General features: G+C 38.5%; 2 protein-coding genes across 3 annotated transcripts in view; one reads left to right on the forward strand and one right to left on the reverse strand.

Annotated features, from left to right (window-relative positions):
- The window catches only part of tmem65 (transmembrane protein 65), a 35,493-nt gene extending 30,242 nt beyond the window's left edge, over nucleotides 1-5,251 (forward strand). The window contains exons 7-8 of one of the 2 annotated variants that reach the window (XM_079470310.1): nucleotides 2,106-2,211; nucleotides 2,746-5,251. In XM_079470310.1, coding sequence (XP_079326436.1) covers nucleotides 2,106-2,211; nucleotides 2,746-2,877 — 238 coding nt within the window. In that variant the 3' untranslated portion in view covers nucleotides 2,878-5,251. The remainder of the gene's footprint in view (nucleotides 1-2,105; nucleotides 2,212-2,745) is intronic. The other variant, XM_079470311.1, reaches the window with a different exon arrangement.
- A 4,661-nt stretch (nucleotides 5,252-9,912) lies between these two features.
- On the reverse strand, nucleotides 9,913-20,694 carry mboat1 (membrane bound O-acyltransferase domain containing 1). Its single transcript, XM_079470440.1, has 13 exons — nucleotides 19,442-20,694; nucleotides 18,995-19,140; nucleotides 17,686-17,763; nucleotides 17,088-17,183; nucleotides 14,740-14,795; nucleotides 14,559-14,613; nucleotides 13,756-13,948; nucleotides 13,169-13,361; nucleotides 12,805-12,908; nucleotides 12,635-12,699; nucleotides 12,379-12,511; nucleotides 11,731-11,882; nucleotides 9,913-10,693 (listed from the first exon to the last, which is right to left on the reverse strand). Exons 1-13 carry the CDS (start codon nucleotides 19,529-19,531, stop codon nucleotides 10,561-10,563), a joined length of 1,494 nt encoding a protein of 497 aa, XP_079326566.1. The 5' UTR covers nucleotides 19,532-20,694; the 3' UTR covers nucleotides 9,913-10,560.
- Nucleotides 20,695-24,160: the final 3,466 nt, after the last annotated feature.

Consider the following 24,160-nt stretch of genomic DNA (forward strand, 5'->3'; position numbering starts at 1 on the left):
ATGTAAGAGCGCAGCCACGCTGAGGTTTGTGATGTAAGGATGAAGCAGATTGTGAATATATTTAATGGACTGTAAAGAAAAACTGTGCCGCTCAAATAAAGAATCCTCCGCATACGATAAAACATCCAAACGTGGCTTCACCATATATTCTCTACCGACGTAAATTTAACTCTCTCTGAATGAATGCAGCTTCCTCATCTACGGGTACTGAATAAACGGACATTTAATGTCTGTGTTATGAACTTGTGCGCGATTAAGGAAAACGATTGAATAAACAAACGGCGAAGGCAATTTCAACACCGCTCGCGCTTCTAAAAGGGGCGGAGATTGTAACAAACCTCGGGTTAGTGGAATAAAACCTGCTCCTGACCAGGTTAGGTTCACAGAGTATGTATCTATGGTTACTCACTCTAAGTATAAGATACCTTGATTTCTGAAACGGGCTTGACTTACCCCGCGGTCACGGGTTTGATATACCTCGCGTTCTGAAACTGAAAACTCAGAGTATCCCGTTTTCTGGGGTTAACTTACTCTGAGTTTGCACTTACCCTGCTTTCTGAAACGGGTCCCAGGGACCCGTTTCAATAAGGAGGTTCAAGCAACACAGAGTTAAAATATGAACTCTGAGTTGATTTACTCAGATAATCGCTACTCTGAGTTTTCTGTTTCAGAACAGCTGTTTTCAATGAGTTCAATCCACTCTAGTTTACTCTAGTTTACGCGCGTTCATCGCGGCTTTAAAAAGCCATCATCAATTGAGTGAAGATAACACGATTCACCATGGCAACGCCACGTGACAAAAAGCGCTCAGTTTTTTTCTCGCCAGTCGAATTGGAGGCACTATATATATATATATATATATATCTATATATGTATATATAAACATATATACCTACGATTTTTGTCATGTGCAATCCTTCTGCAATAAAAAGAACATGGCAGCAGCTGAAAATGAAATATAAAACATCCTTCAGTCCGGTGAGTTTAAATGCTCTTACTAGTAGGATGCCTGACTGGGAAATGTTTGATATATTTAATAAACTGGCCTTGAAAGTTATGAGGACATGAGAACCGAGCACTGTGGCAGACAGAAAACTGGACATGCTTGCCCCTGCTCCAGCTCTGTGTAACGGAGGCCAGCTAGTGAAGAGCTGTGCAGTGTGTAAGCCTCACTCCCCGACCAACAGAGACGCTCTACTGACAGACGCTATAGGGACTGTGGTCTTTAACCTCCTCATTAGAGCGCTCGTCTCTCATTCTGACCGACGGCAGTTCGAAGCCCGCGCAGAACGGGGCGAGTGGGACCTTTTAAATGTGCACCCAATCATAATGGGAAATCCTAAAGGGTATTTGAATTATTAGAGGTGGCAGCAAGACCACATTTATTTGATCAGCCTAATTCAGATAGACGTTCACCATTCACCTGCAATCCTATGAAACTCCTCTTTGAAGGCTCTCACAGGAAACTTAACAAAAATGTATAAAAAGTGCTTGAGAGCGATGCACACTTTTCTTACTGCTCTACATACAGTTGCCTTGCTAACGTGTTCTGCATCCCCCGGTGTTGTATAGAAAGCTTCCTTTAGCAAAGAAACGTAAGGCCATACAGAGGCAATTTCAACTCCGCTCGCGCTTCTAAAAGGGGCGGAGATTGTAACAAACCTCGGGTTAGTGGAATAAAACCTGCTCCTGACCAGGTTAGGTTCACAGAGTAGGTTACTATGGTTACTCACCAGGTTACAAGATACCCTGGGGTTAACTTACACTGAGTTTGCACTTACCCTGCTTTCTGAAACGGGTCCCATGTCTTTATTTGAGTTTTGCTTTGCATTTTGTTTATATCATGGGTCTCAAACTCAGTTCCTGGAGGGCCACAGCTCTGCACAGTTTAGCTCCAACCAGCTCTGAACCACACCTGCTTGGAAGTTTCTTGTAATCCTGAAGATGTTGATTAGCTGAATCAGGTGTGTTTGATTAGGGTTGGAGCTAAACTGTGCAGAGCTGTGGCCCTCCAGGAACTGAGTTTGAGACCCATGGTTTATATTGTGCTATTTCATTTATCAGACAGGCTGAGTTTTCACAGTATCTGTTTGCGTGTGAATCAGTCTTGCAGGTTATGTGGAAGCGCTGGCATGTAGGCTGGGTATGCAGATTCCCGATATGAGTCCCAAACAGGCAGACATGTGGCAGACCAGAGTCAGTTCTCACGCCGTAAGTAGTTTTTTTACACTTTCCTTTAGGCGAGTGGTGCTGTACCACCGAGAGACAAAGAAAACAGCCCTTATCTATCCTACTTGCACTGCAGAGGACAAGGAAATTGTTATTCTTTCTTCAGGCCTCTCCGTCAATCTCTCTACGACATCACCAGTACTCTCGGATCAGAGAAACTCTTTGGTGGCATTTGCAGTTAGACGAGCTCGTTCTCAAACACTGAATGCCCTTCGTTTTTATATAACTGCATCAAAACACCAAAGTTTCTATCACTGGTTAAGTCCCTGATATTGCTTCGAGATGCCTGTCCTAAATGTATTTGTCGAATTTATTCGATTACCGTCTGCACCCTTAAAAAACGGTGCTTCACAGTGATGCCACAGAAGAACCTTGTTTGGTTGAATGGCTCCATAAAGACCCTTAAACATTTTGTTTGAGAATTTTGTTTCACTTCATACCAATGCTAGAACAACACAGTGCTTTGTGCTTCCTGTGCATTTCATTTTATTTGTTCTCTTCTCTTTTTTTTCTCAGGGCAAAGCCATCGGTGTGTTCATCGGCTGCGTACTAGGCATGTTTCCTCTACTCTTCTTCAAAGATGACGAAGAGAAAAAGAAAGAAGGAAAAGAAGGTCAGGCGGCTTCCAAGGACACCAAAAGCGCATGAGGAGCCTCTGTGTAGGAAATCTCTCGTAAAGACGGACTAAACTGAAGAGCAAACCGATCGCATTTAGACTCCCATGCCCGCGGCTGCAGCAGATTAAACTAACCGTCTGACAGCAAGTGCATGGGTTTTTATCTTTAAGTTGTGTTGAACCCCCCCACGCAGAGATACACAAATGAAACCGGAATATATACCTGCTTTTTAGTGGTTACGTTGTTTTTATTGTGATGATTTAATATAATGATGTTTTATTTCAGTGTGGTGTTCAGAGACCACTGTATCAATTGTATGAAAATATTCTTGACACTCCATTGATGTAACATTGATGCTGAGATCATCAGGCCACTGGCGCTTGAGGTATACTGAAGAAACGTTGTGGATTTATGAAGACAGTTTGTTTGTGTAATGTTAAGTACGGCACGATTTTTCTCAAATCTTAAATGTGCGGGAACGAATACTAAAATATTTCTACAGATGTTCTTTATCTAACACTACACTGATCTTAACATGAAGTTTGTCGTCATTGTTCAAGGATGTTACACAGAAGTCAAATGAAAGTAACAGCATACACGCACAATATTGTATTTCAGAGCAAGCAAACAAAAATTTATTAAGTTCTTGTCTAGAAGTTATTTTATTTGAGTTTTGGTTTGGCTGTTGTTATTGTGTTTAATCATATTAACCCCCACAACATTACACTAAGCTTGAAAATAAGACATGATGCTTTCTCTTCCCGCCACCAGTTGGCAGCATCGAGTCATGTTGTAGAATTTCTATTATTGGAATTATTATTCAATGTTTTAAAGTTCAGACAGTTTTTAATTCAGTTTCAAAATGATTTGTAACTTATTGTAACGTGCCTTAATGGAGGTGCGGTCAATTGTTGCCATAAATGCATTTGGAAATCTGAATGCTTTCATAAGTAGACTAATGCTTAATTATTGGCTTGGGGTTTGTCTTGTGTAACTAGCCCATAATTTAGAGATTTTAACCTATAAACCTAAACACGGGACATAACTGATGCTCTGAAGTTGAGCAATGTCATCATCTCGAGTCCAGAACAATTTTCGCAACAATTCTTGCACAGCTATTATGTCATGTTATCTATACATTTATTTTTGTTGTGTTGTCTGGTCGGATTTTAGTTTTGTTTGTTTTACATTGTGTTTTGTCTACAAAAGTAACACTCGTGAAACAGTGAGACAGAATTCACAAATTATTTAACTTCTGTAATGTGGGAAGCAAGATATAGAACGAGATCATGGTGGGATGCGATTCAGCAGAAAGTGAAGGGATTGTGGGAAGTGTTCTTTACGACAAGGTTTGAGTTTGATTTGGACTTGGTTACTTCTAAGGCTGTAATGGCATTCAATAAGAAAATATGATGGGAAAGATTTGTATGAATAATAATAATGCACTATTAGTTGACAGTAAGACTTCACGTTGATTTGAAGAAGGTCCAGAACACAGATTAGCTCTTAATAGTTGTGCATTCTTATACTTCACAGCCTCTATGAGCACAGCTGACACCGTAACCATGGCAACTCTCCGTCTCTTCAGTAGAGAGCATCACTATTGAGCTCGCCCGTATCACCAGGCTGGTCTAAAAATAACTTTATTTTTATGTAATTTAAGGGATGGAGATAAACGAAGCACAAACCCGTTTTGCTCTCAGACGAACTAGCATGACAAACTGTTGTGCATGTGTGTCGTTCTCAGTTGTGAAGTCAAAGATCGATGAGATTATATCTAACCACGTGAAAGAGATTTTGACAAGTTCTGGAATATATAATGTATAATATGTGGTTGAAATCACACCGTAAACTTTGTCCTGTAATGATATAACAGTGATATTAATTTAAAACGTAATGTTGAATCTATGCATCATGATGAATGGAAAGGTTGGAAGACGTTTCTTCCCTGCATGCATCTCCAATTATTTAGTTATGTTATTAGGATATTATAAATCGTCATCTGTCAATCATTGTTTAGATTTGTTTGTTTAAACTTTTTTATTGTTCAATCTTATTTGCATGTTGTTAAGGAAACTTTATGTTGCACTGAATAAATCAGCATCATGTCCGTTAACGAAAACCGAGAAAAATGTATCCTTTTTTGTTTACAACACTGTAAACTGTTGCTGAATATTTACGTTTCTTGCTTAAATTTTGCAATGCACGCCAGCTCAGTCATGATGAAGTTTGTTCTGCTGTATGAAAGTGATTTTGATAAACAAACAAATAAAAACATATCAACATTTAATGAGACAGGTTAGTAAAATAGATGCATGCACATTTGGCAGTACAGCTAGAACCTGTTAAAGATCTGCAAACAAATTACTGGTTTAAAATAAAATATTTATGTTTTGATAGAAGTGAAATTGGTCAAATGGATTCGTTTCTTTTAACAAAAATGTATGCTCATAAAATGGTAATGTTTTATAGAATCCACTAAGAATACATTTTAGAAATCACACAATGACAAAGTCAACATACTGTAAAGCGGTAGGTGAGAAAGGCCCGTGTTCTGCTCCTTCTGCACAAAGCGAGGTCTAAAACAAAATTGTTTTCCATTGAACTTAATCGGTCTGCACAAAGCCAGACCTGAACCCTCTTGAGCACCTTTAGAATAAATTGAAACACTGTCTGCAAGCCAGACCCCATCACACATCTCATGTCAATGCCTGACCACTGATGCCCTTGTGTCTGAATGAAAGCAAATCCTTGCAGTCATGTTCCAACAAACACGCCTTTCCTGAAGAATAACAGCTATTAGAGAGAACAAACTTCATCGTGCTTCTGAAATCTCAATATTAATGGTTTGAGCTCAGATGGGTGTGGGTTTGTGTGTCCAGAGACTTTTGAAATGTTGATAATACAGTTCAAGATAAATGTATTTACACAAATTTATAGTTCAATATTGGCTTTAATCCATTAGCTCAACAGTGATTTGTTACTCTTGCCGAATCAGTGGTGCCGTGAAAGCATTTGAGATTGCACATTAGATGTACTTCACAGGCTGTGGTGTGATTTGTTGGTGTTGTGGTCTTTTATGGGAAAATCAAGCCATATGGCAATGGTGGTTTTACGAAAGTGACAGTTTGCACTTGAATGGTTAGGCAGTCGTGTTGTTCTTCTTTGGCAACCTCATTAGACTAAAGTGAAGTACACTGTCAACTTCGGAGTGTCTAAAGTCAACTTTTCTTAATGGGTTTGAGCCTTGTGTGTGGTGTGATGAAAGGATTCTCCGCTTCTGGGTCTCTGTACAGTCAAGAGATCTCTGCATCATGTCGAGCTTCAAAAGTCTGTGAGATGTGACCTCTAAACTCTCATTTCCAGTCACAAACAAACAGGATCTATCCAATTCACCATATATATGTGCTACTTAAGCAAGTTCCCTTCGGAGATTGAGTTTGTTTGATGTGAGACCGGAGGAAGTAACCGAGGGTCGTGTTCTGCATTAGCTTAATAAGGTATGGATGGAGGCAAACCGTAGCATCTGTGTTTTGACACTTGTGCTGCAGATTTCTGTGAGTCACCTTCCATCTATACGGTTTGTTATGACTTACAGTTACAAATATATGCGAGAGTCAAAAGGCTGAGAAGCGTAATGCCTTGACATCCTCCGGCATGCATTAACATTAGTAGCTGACGGAGCACCCTCCTTTACCCTTGACCTCTTTAGTGTACTATTGACTTTGAGAAATTTTGCATTTTTAAGGAAGTCCTGTTAATCGTTCCTAGGTTTTCCGATATAAAATAATAATAAAAATAAGCACTTGTTGATATTTTAACTGCCTACAATTCAATTTGAGCCGGAGTTCATAACCAATGGTCTGAACTAAGAACGTCATCCCTCAAAAGTATCGTTCTAGCAGAAAATGGTGCAAAACACTGCAAATCTTCTGTGTCATTTTCTAGACCTTGTCACTTCTCATTCTTTACCCGCTCTCTCTTTATGCCAGGACAGACCAACACCTGTCATGGTTATGGATTGTAACATAAAACAGAAAAAGTTTGACCCCAAATTCTGATTAGACGAGCCACAAAGTCAACGCATTAATGCAGCATCTTCTTGTTGCTTAGCAACCACAAGCTGCCTATAATTAGAAATGCCTAAAGTTTCCTGTATACTTTGCGGAGCAGTTGTTTATTAAGATTGTTATTAAAAATGTCTTACCCATAGAACCTTAATATCTTAATATATACAATGATTTGACTACAAGTTAAGAACGGTAGATGCTAAATTACCTTCCAACCAACTTCTCAGTTCTCACCTTGAATATGGACATAGAAGCTGGATGACGTCAAGCTAGAAAGAAAGAAAAGACTTAACTAATAAATACTGCTTAACATTGTCTTATTTTGATGGGCTTGAAAATTCCTCTACAATATTTTAAAATTGCAATTCATAAATATCAAAATATTGTAAATAAATAATAAAATACTTGATTTGTAATCTCACTTTATTTAGCACATTTTTATTTGACCCTTAACATTTTAGTAGCCCACGGTTAAATTGTCGGGAACATACAGGTGCATGGCATACATGATTCTGGTTTAATTACATTTGAATGTAACAGATTCTACTACATGATAAAGTTGGGAAAGATAAAACTGTGTTTAAATTTCAGTCTCTCAATCTTGTCTGCAATCCTGCCGGTGTAGTGATAAAGTGTGTGAGGCCCGTCACTTCATCATGTAAATGACACATTCATGTATTTAACAGATGCTTTAAACTACAGTGCGTCCATGTATGATCACATGTGTTATCTCTATCACAAAAAAAAGGAAAAAACCGAATGCTGCTCTGCTATTTCTTATTTGCAGAGCTCCCTCTGGTGTCTAAATGCTGATGGTTTTTACCCATTTAAAGTGATAGTTCACCCAAAAATAAACATTCTGTCTGTATTTACTCACCCTCTTGTCATTTCAGTATGACTTTCTTTCTTCTGCAGAACACAAAAAATGATATTTTGAAAAATGTTAACTGGACCCTATTCACTTGCATTGGTTTTGTGTCCATACAGTAGAAGTGAATGGGGTCCAGTGCTGTTCTGCTACCAACTTTCAATATCTTGGTTTGTGTTTTGCCGAAGATAGTTTTAAAATGAGGATAACAGAAATTTCATTTTTGGGTGAACTATCGCTTTAAATATTTTCTTTATAACGTTATGGTTGTTATAAATATAGTTATGATAAACATTTAATAATATTTATATTTATAAAATATATGTGATTTATTTATTATAAATATGTTTTGCAAATATATATTTTGTAAACGGGCTATGAATATACAGTACTGTATACAAAACGAAATAACGAAAATATTTATAATACTGTAATATTATACAAAATAAAAGTGCCAAAGCATTAAAAGTTTGCTTTGACAATTAATTAACCAGCAGATTGCAAACTCAACCCATGTCTGACATGACTTTCATTCACACATAGACTTAATACAGGACATTCCTTTGAAATGACACACAGCAATGCAAATATTTATTCAAGATCAGTTTATTCTTTACCCCCACAGAGGAACTGGCGTGAGTGAGAACTGGTCTATGATCAGAATTCCAAAGTGACAAAACAGCCCAGAACTGGTTTTTCGGCTACTGACATGCAAGGTGAGACCTTTCTGAAAGCTTAACATGCAGTTATGCGACCAGTGATGTGAATACAAATAAACATGAGTGTGATGGTTGTCAGGAGAAACAACAGCACATAGAGACCACAGCGTGGGGTCTGTGTATTCGTTTATTTTCCATTCAGAGATGAGAGTTGTAGTCGTAGGCGGGGTCACATGCATGTAGTCTTTTAGGCTCCTCCAGACAAAGCCTTGCTGAACTCGCAGAGTGAGTTTTTGTCCACTGTGTGTAATAAATTAAAACCCCACCTATATCCAGGTTCTCACCACAACCTGTCATTATGGTTTGGGGTGATTACGTCTAGGATTAGTCTACCAGGGCTAATAACCAAAAGCTTGTAGGTTTATATTGTAGGACAAAGAAGAACAAAATAGCACACGTTCACGGTGTTTGCCTGCAGAATATAATGCCCACGGAAGTTATGTGCATGGGTATTAAGCAATAACTTACAGTACAGATGCTTGAATGCATTTGAGAAATTTGTGAGGTTTAATAATAAAAACAACAGATTTAAGGGTGTTTTCCCAGACAGGGCTTAAGTTAGTCCAAGACTAAGATGCACGATAGAGCTATCTTAACTAGAAATGGACATATCTTAAATAAATCAACACAAACCCCACTGTTTTTCATGTCTTAAAGACCCAATGACGTGTGAATAAATCTGCAAATACATTCGAGGCATTATTAAACTTGAAAAAGGCTGTATCTTTAATAAAGGTACACATATGTATGCATTTGGCACAAATATGTACCTCTGATGTACACATATGCACTTATAAGGGGCAAATGTGTTCATTTTGAAAGGGTACCAGGCCAGGTAGTAGAGTATATGACTAGAATAATGTCGCCCAACCAGAATATGTGATTGCCCCCCAGTCTAGTACGGGGCCTGGCCCCAGTGACAGCTTGGGTTAAATTAAGGTCGACATTCTCAGCGGCTCCTGCTCTTGTAAAATTGCCAATAGCAGCGACAGACACTATTGTTTAGATTGAAGGGCTGAAAAATATGATGAGAAGCTGAAGCGAAGCATGATTTCTTTAAGATGTAAACGGCTAACGTATTGATACTTAGAGCCAAAAGAAACTCAGTTTTTCATTTAAAATTTTAAATGATGGGGCCGGTGGCATGAGTATTAGTTGGAATCAGCTGTGCGCGCACCGGTCCCGCATATCTCACAGAGATTGGGAGCTTAAGAGGACGAGCGGCAGGACTGTTGACGAGAGAGGACCGGGCCTGGACATTTGTTAAGTTTGTATTTATGTTCTTGAGGCATTTTACTTCCGTGTTATTGTTTATTTGATTTGATTAAAGTTTGTTTAAGGTTCGCCAGTTCCCGCCTCCTTCCTTCCCTTTTATGGAACTTTGTTACAATGTTCAATTCCCAAGAATTCATTCGAGAAATGATTTTATTTAGGTATCACATTCAAACACATGTAATACTAATAACTGAAGCCTGCATGTTCGATTAGTTGTTCAGTTGACATTTGCAATAGTATGTTCATTCATAGCCGTTCAGTACCGCATTGCCGTTTCACATCCTCAAAATGCACATCTCAACAATACAAAACCAAGGTATTAAAAATTCAACAACAAAACATATAAAAAAACATTCTTCAACGTCAGTATAAAGACCTCACACAGCTGTACCCGGAATAAATGAGGTGGCATTAACTAGGGACACTTTCACGGCTCTAGCACTGTGAGACCCTGAATCAAGGGCCGCATTCATTTACTTCGTAACGGTGTCACATACTGGCTTCCATTCGTACCGCGTGCAGCGCAGGAACAGTACGGCCTCGCTGAAAGCCAGCCAGTCCAGAACCTGATCTGTGCCTGTGAACCGTTGCTCCAGCAAGTGTGTGTCTGTTTGAATGGGATGTTACGCTATGTGTGTGAGTGTGATGTGTATGTGCAACGCCTCAGTGCCGCTCTGCCAGCGAGCGAAGGCCCAGCAGAGCTCTTTGTATGTGCATCACACAAAGTGGCCTTTGTCTGCCCATGCCTCTGCTCTCCGTCCACGCACACACATTCGAGGCATTCAGTCCACCTTCAGGTTATTGTTGGAGTGCCGGGCATGGCTTAGAGTCCTTAGAGTCCCGGAGCCCCTGGGTTTGCTGGGTAAGAGGATCATAGCCAGAACGCTGATGATATGCACATGAAAGTACATCGACCTGAGGAACGCAGAGGACACGCGGAGATCAAATTAAATGCACAAGCTACAATCGTAAAGCAGCATTTTCTCTGACTAGAAAGACATTTAAGCTTTAATTATATATTTAAATATTTTCTATAAAAAGTATTTCCTGAGGACCATTATGACTTTTGGCATTGTGACATTACTCTCATCACAATTACACACATTTCTCATCCTAAATTGTCCATGACAGGCCTACCATCCATTTTCCCGTGTCAAACGCGTTCTTTTTTTATTGCTTTCATGTTCAAGAGTTACACCTGTAGAATATTCCGCATATTTTAAGTTGTTGTTTTTTTTGCTGTTGTCTATGACCTTTTCGTCACCTTAAACGGAAAACTGATCTCATGAAAAAGTATGAACAGCAATATCTCTGGATTCTTAAGGTAACTAGTCTAAATTCTGTTTTTATTTTTGCCGTTTTTTATCCTATTTTCAAGGGATACTTCACCCATAAATGATAATTCTGTCATAATTTACTCACTCTCTAGTTGTTCCAAACCTGCGTATATTTCTTTGTTTGGTTGAACACAGAGAAAGATATCTGGACGAATGCTTGTAACCAAACAGTTCTTGGATCCCATTGACTACCATAGTAGGAAAAATGACGATGGCAGTCAAAAGTGCCCCAGAAATGTTTGCTGTCCAACTATAAAAATGATAAACTCTGGGAGTCAGTGGTGGCCAAGACAGGTTTGGTTATAAGCATTATAACCAGATATCTTTCTCTATGTACAACATCAGAACAAATACAAAAACTCAAAGGTGATCCAAACAAATGTTGTTCTTGTGTTGTTTCACCTCAAGTACCTTTGGATAAAGGATCGTCTGCTAAATAACTAAATAATGACAGAATTGTTATTTTTGGTGAAATATCCCTTTAATGTTCGAATGTTAGTAAAAAGAGGAAAATCAAAACACTTTCTGCTTTTCTGAATAACATTGAATGTGCTTGTTTTTGTCCGTCTACCATTAGAATTGCTTTCTGCCATACTAGCCGAATAGACACTGTACCTGTAATACATCACTGTGGGCTCCACTGCTAGCAGAAGGAAAGGCATTACAATGTAGCAGATAGTCAGCTGAGTGGCGGCCCAGGTCACCACATCGTAACACAACTTGAGCTGGTGGGAGGACAAGAAATACTGCCGGAAGTTTCTGCGCACCTGATAACATCCAAGCAAAAGAAAAGGGGGTAATGTGGGAGTAGTTCACAGGTGTGGCTGAGAATAAATACTGATAAACGAGTCATCTGACATTCATTCATGAGTCAGTGTGTAACACTTGTATGTCTGCCCAGTCGGGAAACGGAAACAGATGCCGAGAGAATGAGAGAGAACAGAAAATGCAGTGCAACCAGTCCAACGGCACATTGAATTGAGCAAAATCTGACCGAACTTTATTTTGTGGACATTGAAAGTGTTCATAAAGAAAATGTATGTTCCTCTTACATTCTAAAAATGTTAAGTGTTTACATCTATGGCTAGTCTAAAGTAAATATAAATAGGCTGTATATGAAAACAATAGGAATCAGGGGTCTCCACAATACAAACAATGTTTTAATGACTAAGTAAAAACAATGTTTTGTAAGGGTCAAGGTAGAGAAAAGCTCAGTATAAAAACAATATGATACGAAAGCAAATGTGTATGTGCGAGACTCACAGCGCGAGCTGCAAAGGTGATGGGTACCGCTGAGATGAAAGTAAAGTAGTATCCTGGGTAAACTCCGTGCCAGATGGCCGACAGCACAAATGTGAGGGCCGTGCGGTAATACGGAGCTCGATCGTAACACACGCTAGGCAAAGCACAGGAAAACATGTGAAATAACCGAGCAGACTGTTAATAACGGTAATAAATATCAGAAAAGATGACTAGCGATGCATCACTTTATTCTGTTATGCATAAAATTAAAATGCACCTTTTTAGCCACAAAGCAGTCTGTATATTCCAGCTGTCAATAAATGATTTTAAACTCGTCGCAGTCTGCGGGGAAAAAACATTGTTTTTACTGATGTGAAACAATATATTTGACAAAATGTTGATATTGAAGCTCCACAATACAAAAAAAAACTGCAGTAGTGAACAAACCTCTATCTTCCAGATGTAAACGTTGGAGACGAGGTCCCAGGACACTTTTCCATTCTCATCCGTGCCGCTGATTCCATACCCCGCTGCATTATGAATGGCATCCGCTGTAAATCAAACCATATGGAAGTTTATTGAACCAGTAGCGTACCAGTTCTTTTTTTACACGCTTCCCACATAGATTTGTTTTCCCTGTGATCATTAAAACCCTGATATCCAAGAATTGGTGGTAGAATCATCGCACACTCTTATGTGTCGATCTTGTGTTTCTGCCTACACTGAATAGCACAAAAGAAAACGTGAACAGTTGAGCCAGTGTGTCTCTGTCTCCGTCTCTGGTAACAATCCACTTCTCCCGTCCGCTTACCGAGGGTCCACGCAAAGTAGAACTTGGGTCTGGCTGCCTGGATGGAAATGAAGGCGTAGGCCAGTCTGGTTATGAACGAGGCCTCGCTGATGAATTGCGGGTCCACGTTGTAGGTTATGGGGAATGCTTTGGTGATGATGAAGAACCACAGCAGACAGCCAACGCACACCAGAAGCTTATTAATGACAGCCCTCTGTGAAAGAACAGTAGTCATTTATCTCAATGGAGGAAATGAACGCCGAAACCAGAAGCACTCTGGGAAATATGCATGACAATGTGGTGCCACTGCTGTTAATTCACATAACCACAGAAACCTTGACAGTTCATGCAATTGAGGGTTTGATCATGACAACTGTTTGTCCAATATTACAACAAGGACAAACAAATGAAGCATGACACAAATTTAAAGGGACAGAGTTAATTTTTTGCTGTTTCTATATCATTACATTTACTTAGACGTGAATTGCCTAACCACATATACCAGCATAAACCTGCTATTCTCCAGAACCGTTTACTCTTAATTTGTTTTTGAGCCAGTGTGACTGGTCTTTCTTTCTAAGGGAATCGGTTGGATGAATCTGTTTTACCACAGGCGACGGTTCGGGCACTTTGACCCAGCCATTCTGCTGCGAGCTGCTGTCTTTAACTCTTCTTAGTCTGGCCTGGACATGATGGCCCTCTATGAACTCTATGTAGTCCTTATAGTTACTGCAAGGCCCAACCAGGATGCTCAGGAAATTTATATTGTAGCTGAGGTACTTCAACAGCGATGGCTTCGAGCTGTAAATGGAGATTATAGATTCACAATGCGGAATGAGGCTTGTTCTTGAATAACACTGAATGGAAACAATTACTGATGTCCACCAAGAAACATCTGCATCATGTAGAACATTGCATACATTAAATAAAATATGTTTTAATCCTAAACATTGAAAGGAAGTTGACGGACACAGTATTTGAGTTCTTAGGTCAAAGTTTTGTGTTTATTTATTATTGTTTCATCTGTTTGACTCGTTTTTCTTTTAAAGCAATGTGCATTCTGCTATTATATTACATTTATATTTAAATTCTGAGATGAAAATCTCGATGTATAAATTAAATTATAAAATACTTAATATTAACAAACTAAAATCTGGTACATTTTTTTAGATTCTACAGATTATGGCCAAACAGCCAAAAAAACTAAGTTGACAACTTGTTGATTCTTTTTATTGATGCAATAATTGCAAAACCCTGAGACCAAACATAATAAGGTTTTATGGCCAAAATAAAAATCACTAAATATGGCCAAAAGTTATGGAAGACAGCAGTGATATGGAGAATTTGATCTGATTATATGCGAACAATTATTTGCCATTACTGTTAAAATAAGAGCGTTAAGTATTCATACTTTACTGCCAGCCGCCTCTGATCTTCTGTAAGTTTCTCCTGCTTTTGACACATCCCTGAAACATTGAAAAACAATGAGTGTTTCCTTAACTGAAAGTTATACATGCGGTATATAACACATTAATGTCATTGTATTTTAGATACATTGTATTTTAGATTAGACAGGAGAAATTATTTCTCACCATCGTGCACCTGAAAAGCCAGTAAGGTGATCTTTTGTGTAATGATCATTAAAGGCCTGAAATTTAGAGGAGACATGTAAGATAAATTCACAACATACAGAGCATCTTTTACATCACAAACAACTTGTAAAAGATTTTCATTTGACATACAAATGAAAAAAAAACTAACTAGACTAACATTCTCTCTTCTCTCAACAGGTAGTGGTCCAGCTTTTGTTAAAAACTAGTAACTATTGTACTATTGCTCTTTTATGACATATAAATTATTGCTCCCTGAACTCTTTGTAAGTCGCTTTGGATAAAAGCGTCTGCTAAATGACTAAATGTAAATGAAACACAGTTTTACTTTAAATGTGGTTTCAGCCACATTTGTAGACTAAAGCTATAGCTTTTGAAGATAGTTTGACTCAATTGCTAAAAACACACAGCAAACATATTCACAAGTCTTTCATAAAAGCTCAATATCTGTCCCAAGTCTTAAATTATAATTATAAGTCAAAGTTTCTTTATATGTAAGTTTTGATATATTTACAGTTGAGCATGTACAAAATATCCTTATGGAACATGATCTTTACTACCTTTACCTTTCTATTTTGACCCGTACAATGTATTTCTGGCTATTAAAACAACTGTTCTCATGCTACTTAAGACTGGTTTAGTGATCCAGGGTCACATAAAGAAAAGCTTTAGATAGTTTTGAATCATCTTTTATTTGAATCAGATGATAATGTTATCTTTAACATCATTTACTTTGAAAATGTAGTTTACTGATATACTGTTATATAACTACTGATCAAATTCTGTATTTTTTATTGGTCCAGTAGGAAATTTCTCTTTGTTTTCCCAATAGTAAATGGGTGGCTATGGTAACTGGCATTTGTTTTTGCTAAAACTAAACCACACCCCAGTACACGACATGTTGAATCCCTACACACATTTCATCATTATTATGAATGATCCTTATTTGCCGAAATGCTTTATGTGATAACATTTCCAGGGGTATAAACATCAGTAAATTTGTCTAAAAAGGTCACATGTTCTCTATACCTCAATGCTGCCATTAAAAGTCATGGGTGCCCCTTTTTTTGTTGAGAGCAGATATCCTACATTTTTCTTCACAAATCTCAAATTTTTAGGTTCCATCAATGACAAAAAGAGCAAACTCGGCCCAGCCGTGACTCGTTTGTGACCTCTCACGCTACTGTGGGTTGATTTGCAGTAATAGGTGGGCAAATAGTATGCTCTCTGTCCTGCCTGCATACTGCTGACTTTGTGCGACAGGGGTCACGTGACGTTGGTCGTGTTTGGCACAGGCCAGAATTGGCATGGCGGGTGGCACAGTAAAAGAACGTGCCAGTGAAACATCACAGCCAAAGTTTTCTCTGTGTTGTATGTTTAGGGTTTAAACCTTTTTAGACAGTTTTTCCATCAGGAACAAGACAATCTAAACATCTCTAAATATAGGTAATTGGATGATGCTGTTAAAATCATGCTTGGCAAATCACCCCCTCATTGAAAGGAAATAACCCTGTCAGCACTCAACGGCATGACGTCGTGTCTGGAATGCAGAGAACGGCAGTATCCATGAGAAATGGAACAAGAGGCTGCTGATGGAGGGAAAGAAACGACAAATAAACTGGCAGAAAACTAGCTAATAGGATTCAGCTGGTCAAACTCGAGCCTCGGTGAGGGACAAACGCCCGTCTGAGGGCTGTGACTGGACCACATCAACAGCCAACGGAAACAACTCGCAGATAAGAAACTAAGCCAAACCTCGAGGAGTGGCCAGATCAACACAGACGTAGACGGGAGATTTTTCATGTGCGAGACAGAGTTTGTAACTTGGAATATGAGATAAGTGATTGATAAATGAGGTTTAATCTCGCCACAGTAAAACATTTAACAAAAATATACTGCATCCTTTATCTCCCTTCATGGGCTGTGCCCCGCTAATGATATTGAAGAATGATTTTCTTTGTTTAAAATCTTATCGGACACAACTGAGAGTAAAGAGCACAGTTCAGTCACAGTTCAGAATGTGGTTTCTGGTCTATTTTCAGCATTGACTCTTCAACTGACCACAATTCTTCAAAAAGTGCCTTCCCACTACCCATAAATCTCTTCGGTTGGTCTAAGGTACCATTACTCAACCATTTGACGCCCTACAGCTTATTGCTACAATTTTGTAAGGGGCGGGGGACCCAAACAAAATTTCATCACATTTGACCGAAACCCCATGCTCTTTTATAACCACTACCCATGGAGTCATTTGCATATGTTCAAACACATACCTAAGGATTAACATGATGAATACAAAAGGACAGCAGACTACCGGATAAATTCCTCACCCTGAGAAGTCGGTGGACAATATTCCATAGTTGAATATGATGACTCGGCTCACTTGGCAAATTGTGAGGTATCCGATCGATAAGACCATTGTGTACCTGGAATAAGAGCAGAAAGTATTTCAGGGTTTCACAGAAGCATGCTGAGCTCCTAGTAAATGGGTAAACCAATGCAAATGGTCATGATCAAAGCCTCTTTATAGACTTCAAGAGTGCAAAACTCTAATGCGAGCGTAATGAATCGTTTTGTGGTGACAAAACATAAAAAACTTCTGATTATATACAGTATGAAAAGGAGGTGATGACATCAATTTTATACCTTAATACACATACAAAAGCAGTAGGGTTGACCTTGCCAATATACTGTTATTTTAATCTGCTTTCTGTTGGTATACCGGTTTTGAAATTCTTTCTTTAGGGGTCATGCACAAAACAAAAGGTCACCACCAACTCCGTCACGAAAATTGGAGAAAGCTGTAAAACAGTTCAAGACAGGTCCTACAGGACTTGTTTCCTGTCTGATACCATCACTAAGCGCAACCTAAAAAAAGACACCCACCCGTCCTGTAAAGCAACTGGAAGGCAATGAGGAATTACTCACCTGTGAACATTGTGGATACTGGCTTTGAGTATAATCCCATAGCAGGCCAACACCAAAATGAAGACGTGCACGGCATACCTGACGAAGCAAGAACATTCACTAGAATTGATATAGGATTTTAACATAATTACAATCTTGTTTTTTTGGCCAAGGCATCATTAGAAATACCAAGCTGGGATATTCTTGTGACGGGATGAAATAAACCTTAGCCTTAAACTTAATCGGCTTCTCTCTTAATAAGTTTGTGGCATCCTTTAAAGGTCCCATTCCGCGCGATCACATTTTCAACCTTTAGTTAGTGTGTAATGTTGCTGTTAGAGCATAAACAATACCTGCAAAATGATAAAACTCAAAGTTCAGTGCCAAGCCAGATAATGTCTTTAACAGAAGTCGCTTTTCAAGGATTACAGAGAACGGCTGGAATCGGACTACAGCCCTCTACTTCCTGGGTACATGATGTCACTATTCCGGGTGCTTTTGGTTCTCAGAGACTATAAACATTTGACTGCGATACACGCTAAACTACTTTAGCTTTCATCACTGTCCTACAGCTGGTAATAAGAATTCAGCGACACACATTAGGATAACCAAGAGTCAAAAAACATCCATGACTTTAACATCGGCTGTGGAAGCTGTTCTGTGTAACACACTGATTTTGTGTGTGTGTGTGTGTGTGTGTGTGTGTGTGTGTGTGTACGCATAACCTCTAAAACACTTCTATGAAACGTCCTTTGAAGTCCTGCTTGCATATGTCTGCAGGTCAATCTCCTTGTTTTATTATCCAACTCGGGTCCAATATAAAAAGGCAAAACTAACGCTTCTGTTATTAGTGTTAAATAATATAACCGGTCTGACGCCATTCAGTCGCCATAGCAGGAAACAATAGACTTGAAATATAAAGCGTTTTTTAAATTAGAAACATGAACATCTATTGTTAAACACCCCAAAAACATAAGCAAAAAGAAAGAACAGGGCCTTTAATAAACATTCAATGCACAGCAATAGAATTGATGTAATAGGTTGCATGGGATGGATATATTATGCATGATGATACAAGTGATGTCACTTCCTCTTCATTATGAATTGTAAAATAATAGTTGACTACTGTATTAAGATCAACAGGTGGTGGAGGGAAAGACTGACTAGCGTGAAATGTTTCCAAATATATTTTTGGATAGTTATATGTTTGCATCTAAACAAACAAATAAATGTTGTATAAGTTATTACCATCACATAAGTTGATATTTTACCATGTATACATTTACATTAATGAATTTGAAAACCTTAAAGACCGCAGGACCGGTCTTACCAGCCAAAGCAGAACATGATGAATGAAGCTCCGAGGAGAGCAGCGACGGCATGTCTGACCTCAGGTGTGGTGAACTGAGGAGTGAGATACAGACGAAACCAGACTGCAGCTGCCAGTCCAAACACCTGACATGCAATGAAATTCACCTGTACAAGAGAGGAGGGCATAACAGGCTTAATATATCCTAAAATACATAATAATCATAACACGTGAAAAGAATATAAACAGAACCAATTGATAAGCTCCAATGACACCAGATGAAAAGTTGTTACAGTTACACACTGCCTTCTTTTAGAAAGTTCTGTCTGGATCCATCCAACCCAACATCTAATAGCCTTTGCTACATGACAGTATGACACTTTTGGGGCGATGTCTTACAAATAAAGAACAGTTACACCATAACATAAGGAACCTAAAAGATGAAGTTTTCCAGGACGAATCACTGACCTGATCCAGAGGAACTCCCACCAGATCACTCAGCGGATTTAACAGCGAGGATCCAGTGGTTTTAAACTCGATGTCTGTGTCCTCGTCCATTCTGCATGATGTGGATGAGAGTGACTCTATAACGCCACGGGTTTCGAGATCAAAGCGTCGCGCTGCTCGTGTCGCCAAACATCGCAGGTGAAGCGTCGCGTCCGTGCGCTCTCGCTGTCAATCAGGAGTTCAGCATCTCGAAGGAGGTTTTCCGTATAGAAGACAGAAACTGAATCCTTCCGTGCACTGTGAAAAACTTAGATGGAGTTGAAGCAGATTGTCAAGGCGGGGCTGGTGGAGCTGTCAGATGGGCGTGTAGATTCAGCTCATTGGAGTGGGTTGAAAACATGAGAATTAACGCCACATCAAGGAATTCGTCTCTATTATATACACACGTGCTTAAATGTGTTGGTACCCTTACAGCTCATTGAAATAAGGCTTCATTCATCCTGAAGAGTGATGAAATTAAAAGCCTTTGGTATTTCAGAGAATAAAGAAGCTGTGGAAAGGGATGAATTATTGCTTATTCTACAAAGATATTCTAGAATGGCCCGGACACATTTGTTGGATAAGACATCATTGGATTAGTGATATTTCAAACTAATTCGTTTCTTTCTTTAGTATCACACACGTTTCCAATCTTGTCATCAGTCATTCAGCCTATTTAAACGGAGAAAAGTAGCCACTGTGCTGTTTGGTATCATTGTGCGCACCACACTGAACATGGACCAGAGAAAGCAAAGTATAGAGCTGTCTGCGGAGGTCAGAAAGAAAATAGTAGACAAGCAAGACTACAAGACCATCTCCAAGAAGCTTGATGTTCCTGTGACAACAGTTGCAAATATTGTTAAGAAGTTTAAGGTCCATGGAATTGTAGCCAACCTCCCTGGGCGCGACCGCAAGAGGAAAATCCACCCCTGATGGAACAGAACGATAGTGGGAATGATAGAAAAAGAACCAAGGATAACTGCCAAACAAATGCAAGCTAAACTCCAAGATGAAGGTACGTGAGTTTCTTATCGCAACAGCCGTCGCTTTTTGAGCAAAAGTGGGCTCCATGGAAGAAGACCCAGGAGGAAGCCAGACTGGAATTTGCTAAATTCATATTGACAAGCCCAAATCCTTCTGGGAGAATGTCCTTTGGACAGATGAGTCAAAACTCGAGCTTTTTGGCAAGTCACATCAGCTCTATGTTCACAGACAAAATAAAGTGAACCCACAGTGACACATGGAGGCTCGGTTGTGTTTTGGGGCTGCTTTGCTGCATCTGGCACAGAGTGCCTTGAGTCTGTGCAGGGCACAATGAAATCTGGGATAATGACCCAAAACTCACAGCTAAAATCACCCAAGAATGGATAGGAACAAAACATTGGACTATTCTGAAGTGGTATTCTATGAGTCCTGATCTGAATCATATGGAACATGTATGGACAGAGTTGAAAGTTGCAGTCTGGAGAAGGCACCCATCACACCTGAGACAGCTGAAGCGGTTTGCTCAGGAAGAGTGGGCCACACTACCTGTTCACAGGTGCAGAAGTCTCATTAAGAGCTACAGAAAACGTTTGCTTGCAGTGATTGACTCTAAAGGTTGTGCAACAAAATATAGTTTTTGTCCATTACATTTTTATTTGTTGTATTATTTACAATATTTTGTTGAATAAAAAAATAAAAAGCAAAGTCTGATTTATATTAAATATGGAATAAACAATTATGGATTCCAATTGCTTTGCATGCCTACATGTTTCTAACTACACCAAAATGTCTCATTGGCCAAGTTTCAGCATTATATTTAAAGGAAGATAGTTTTACCCCAACTGTGCTGCCTTGAAAGCAATTTATGCCTATTTGTAAGGATAGGTCGCCACCTACTGATTGTTCGTTTTATTGCATTCAGAGCATCACAAAAACACAACACAGTGCTAAACGTTATGGGGCGAAGGTTTCCCTGACAGAGTTTAAGCCTATAGTCCCAGATCTTAAAATACATCCGTGCAGTTTTGTCTCAAGATGCAAACTAAAGTAGCCTATAGCCTAATGTATTTTTTCTGTAAAGTATGTTTTTAAAAATGACTTAAATATCCACATTTTCCAAAAGGCCTAGTCCTGTCTTAAACTAAACCGGCGCATATATGTGGATTCGCATTGCATAGATTACACAGATGAACCATGCATCCTCTCAATAGCAGGGTTGTGTGTTTCTTTGTATTGTTTCATTGTTTCATCTTGCACCATGCTCTTGTGTTTCCCCTTCCTATGAAGATGGGCATGTCGGAGAGGTTCCTTGTAAAAATTCAACATTTAAGATGTTAACGTGAGATGAGTCTGAGAGAGGTCGTCTCTTAGCAATATCATCTATGGTTTAACTACAAAAATCATAGTTAGACTACATCAACACTATGGTAAATTACTTACACAATTAATAAATAATAAATTCATTGTCTATTTTGTAAAAATGCATTACAATGACTTCATACAGTGGCAGCTGTCTTTAGAAAGAAAGCTTTGTAAATTTGGCCTTTCGCAACTAAAATTTTTACTTGTATCACATATACAGATGGCATTAGATGGATTTAAATATAGAAATAAATCATAAACGAACCACCATGATTTATTCTCACATATAAACAGTCAAGTAACCTGAAAACAAGACATTTCGTTATGCTGTTTCTTTTCCCAAACATTTAGTATAGCAAAAATACATTGCATAAATACATTTTATAAAAAATGAATAAAAAACACTGTAAAAATCACATTGTGAAACCGCTAAAGAACATAAATATCTTATATTTTATATCTTCTTTGAAAACAATGAATCTGGGGGACCAGTCAGTAAACTTTTGCGCATAGCATGAGGTTGCAAATTGCAAACCACGGCTCACTCCACCGCTCCCCCTCCCATTCAAAGCACTATGGCACTAAGATGTTTTTACTTCTTTTCCTGTCATTATATTTACGAAATGCGCTCTAGCAGTTTGTCCGTTTAGGGCTACTGTAGAAACAACATGGGGAATTCCATGTAAGGGGACCCGCGGTGTGTGAAGATAGAAATAGCTCATTCTAAGGTAATAAAAACACAACGCTTCATTATGTAAGATGTTTAAACACTTTTCAAGACATAATTATATATATTATATTGCATTTCCATCAATATACTCCCCTTATTCTTACACACTGGTCCTTTAAAAAAATCTATTTGTTTTCAATTATTAAACCAATTTTCCCACTATAAGGTCAATCTTACAGGTATTTACTCTTGCATCCATTCAAATGCATCTGTACTCGTGCAATAGGCCTACACCAAATAACACTGAGAAAAAACATGTTGCAACGTTTCAACATCAATTTTGCATAATTCTGCATAGTAATGTCTCTGACATGAAATTTCAATTGAAAAATATTTATGATTCAAAATTTGGAAGTGTAGCTATTTTCATGTAGTTGTAATAGAAAAGGAAATACAATTATACTAATCTCTCTTTTATTTTTTTGTCTCAAAATGCGAACGTTTAATTTCTCTTTACAGGACCTGGAGAACGTGTCAAACTATTTTTTTATATTTAGTCAATTTTGACATTTTTAATGATAATATCACGTATTTTAGGAGCTATAACTCAGTGTTTCAAATATGATTTTATTAAACGTATCATTTGTACTATAATTGTACTATAAGCTGTTGAAGAACATTGAAGAGAATAGCATGCATGAATTGAAATGCAGCAGGTGTAGAGACGTTGAGAACTTCGTCTTCTTCACTTCTCCACTTCATCGTACCTTTCATGGCCATTGCTTTTACCAGTCAATGCAACTAATGAGTTGATTCTGGAAAATGCTGAAATACTGTACATGGCTTCAAAAAACTAAACACTTGATGCGTCCTAACTCGCCTACTTATACCATTCACTAAAAGTACATACTGTGTGTTTTGGAAAAGTACATTGAACGTATGGACGCACTGGGACATACTAACAGGAAACAGAAGTCGAGACTGTGATGATCCGTCACAAACAGCAAAATACATCTCTTCTTTGCATGCACTTTGAATGCATTCGTTCATTATTTCGTATGTTATGTTATGTTCACTGTATTATAACATTATCGAAGCATCTTTTATTTAATTGTATTAATGCAGCGGAGCGTCATTAAACTCCGCCCTCTTGCGGTGAGTTGTGGGTAATATCAGCTGTTTGAGTGTCCATGGATTCACCCTTCGAATTTGTACATTTTTACGGACCATCCGGGTGCTTTGACAATACTCATTCCAGCATATGAATACTATGATTTTGGACGTACTCATTCTATTGTCTAAAACTATTTAGTACGGATAGCATGCGAACTGGGACGCAGCTACTTCCTTTTTAATCTCTACTCAACCATAACGTTACGTCAAAATTGCAACATTGTATGAATTTAAAGCCCTGCAGCCTTCAACTGAGTATGTATACGTCTGTAAAATGGATGGATTTTATTTTCTTTGGATTTTCTGTGTTTGTTCTCTCTTTGAGGTGTTCAAATGTGAACTTATTTTATTATTACATCACTTCCTCTCTGCCGTTGATATGAATTAAACATTTGAAAAACAACACTCACTGCTGTTGACTAACTTTTATAGCTTTAATAGAAATTCACACTGTTCTAGTTTCGCAGATTGTAATGCAAAAATTGCCATTATTGTTGCCGAAATGTATTGTT

The sequence above is a fragment of the Barbatula barbatula genome (genome assembly GCF_947034865.1).
Source record: "Barbatula barbatula genome assembly, chromosome: 12".
Taxonomy (NCBI): Eukaryota; Metazoa; Chordata; class Actinopteri; order Cypriniformes; family Nemacheilidae; genus Barbatula; species Barbatula barbatula.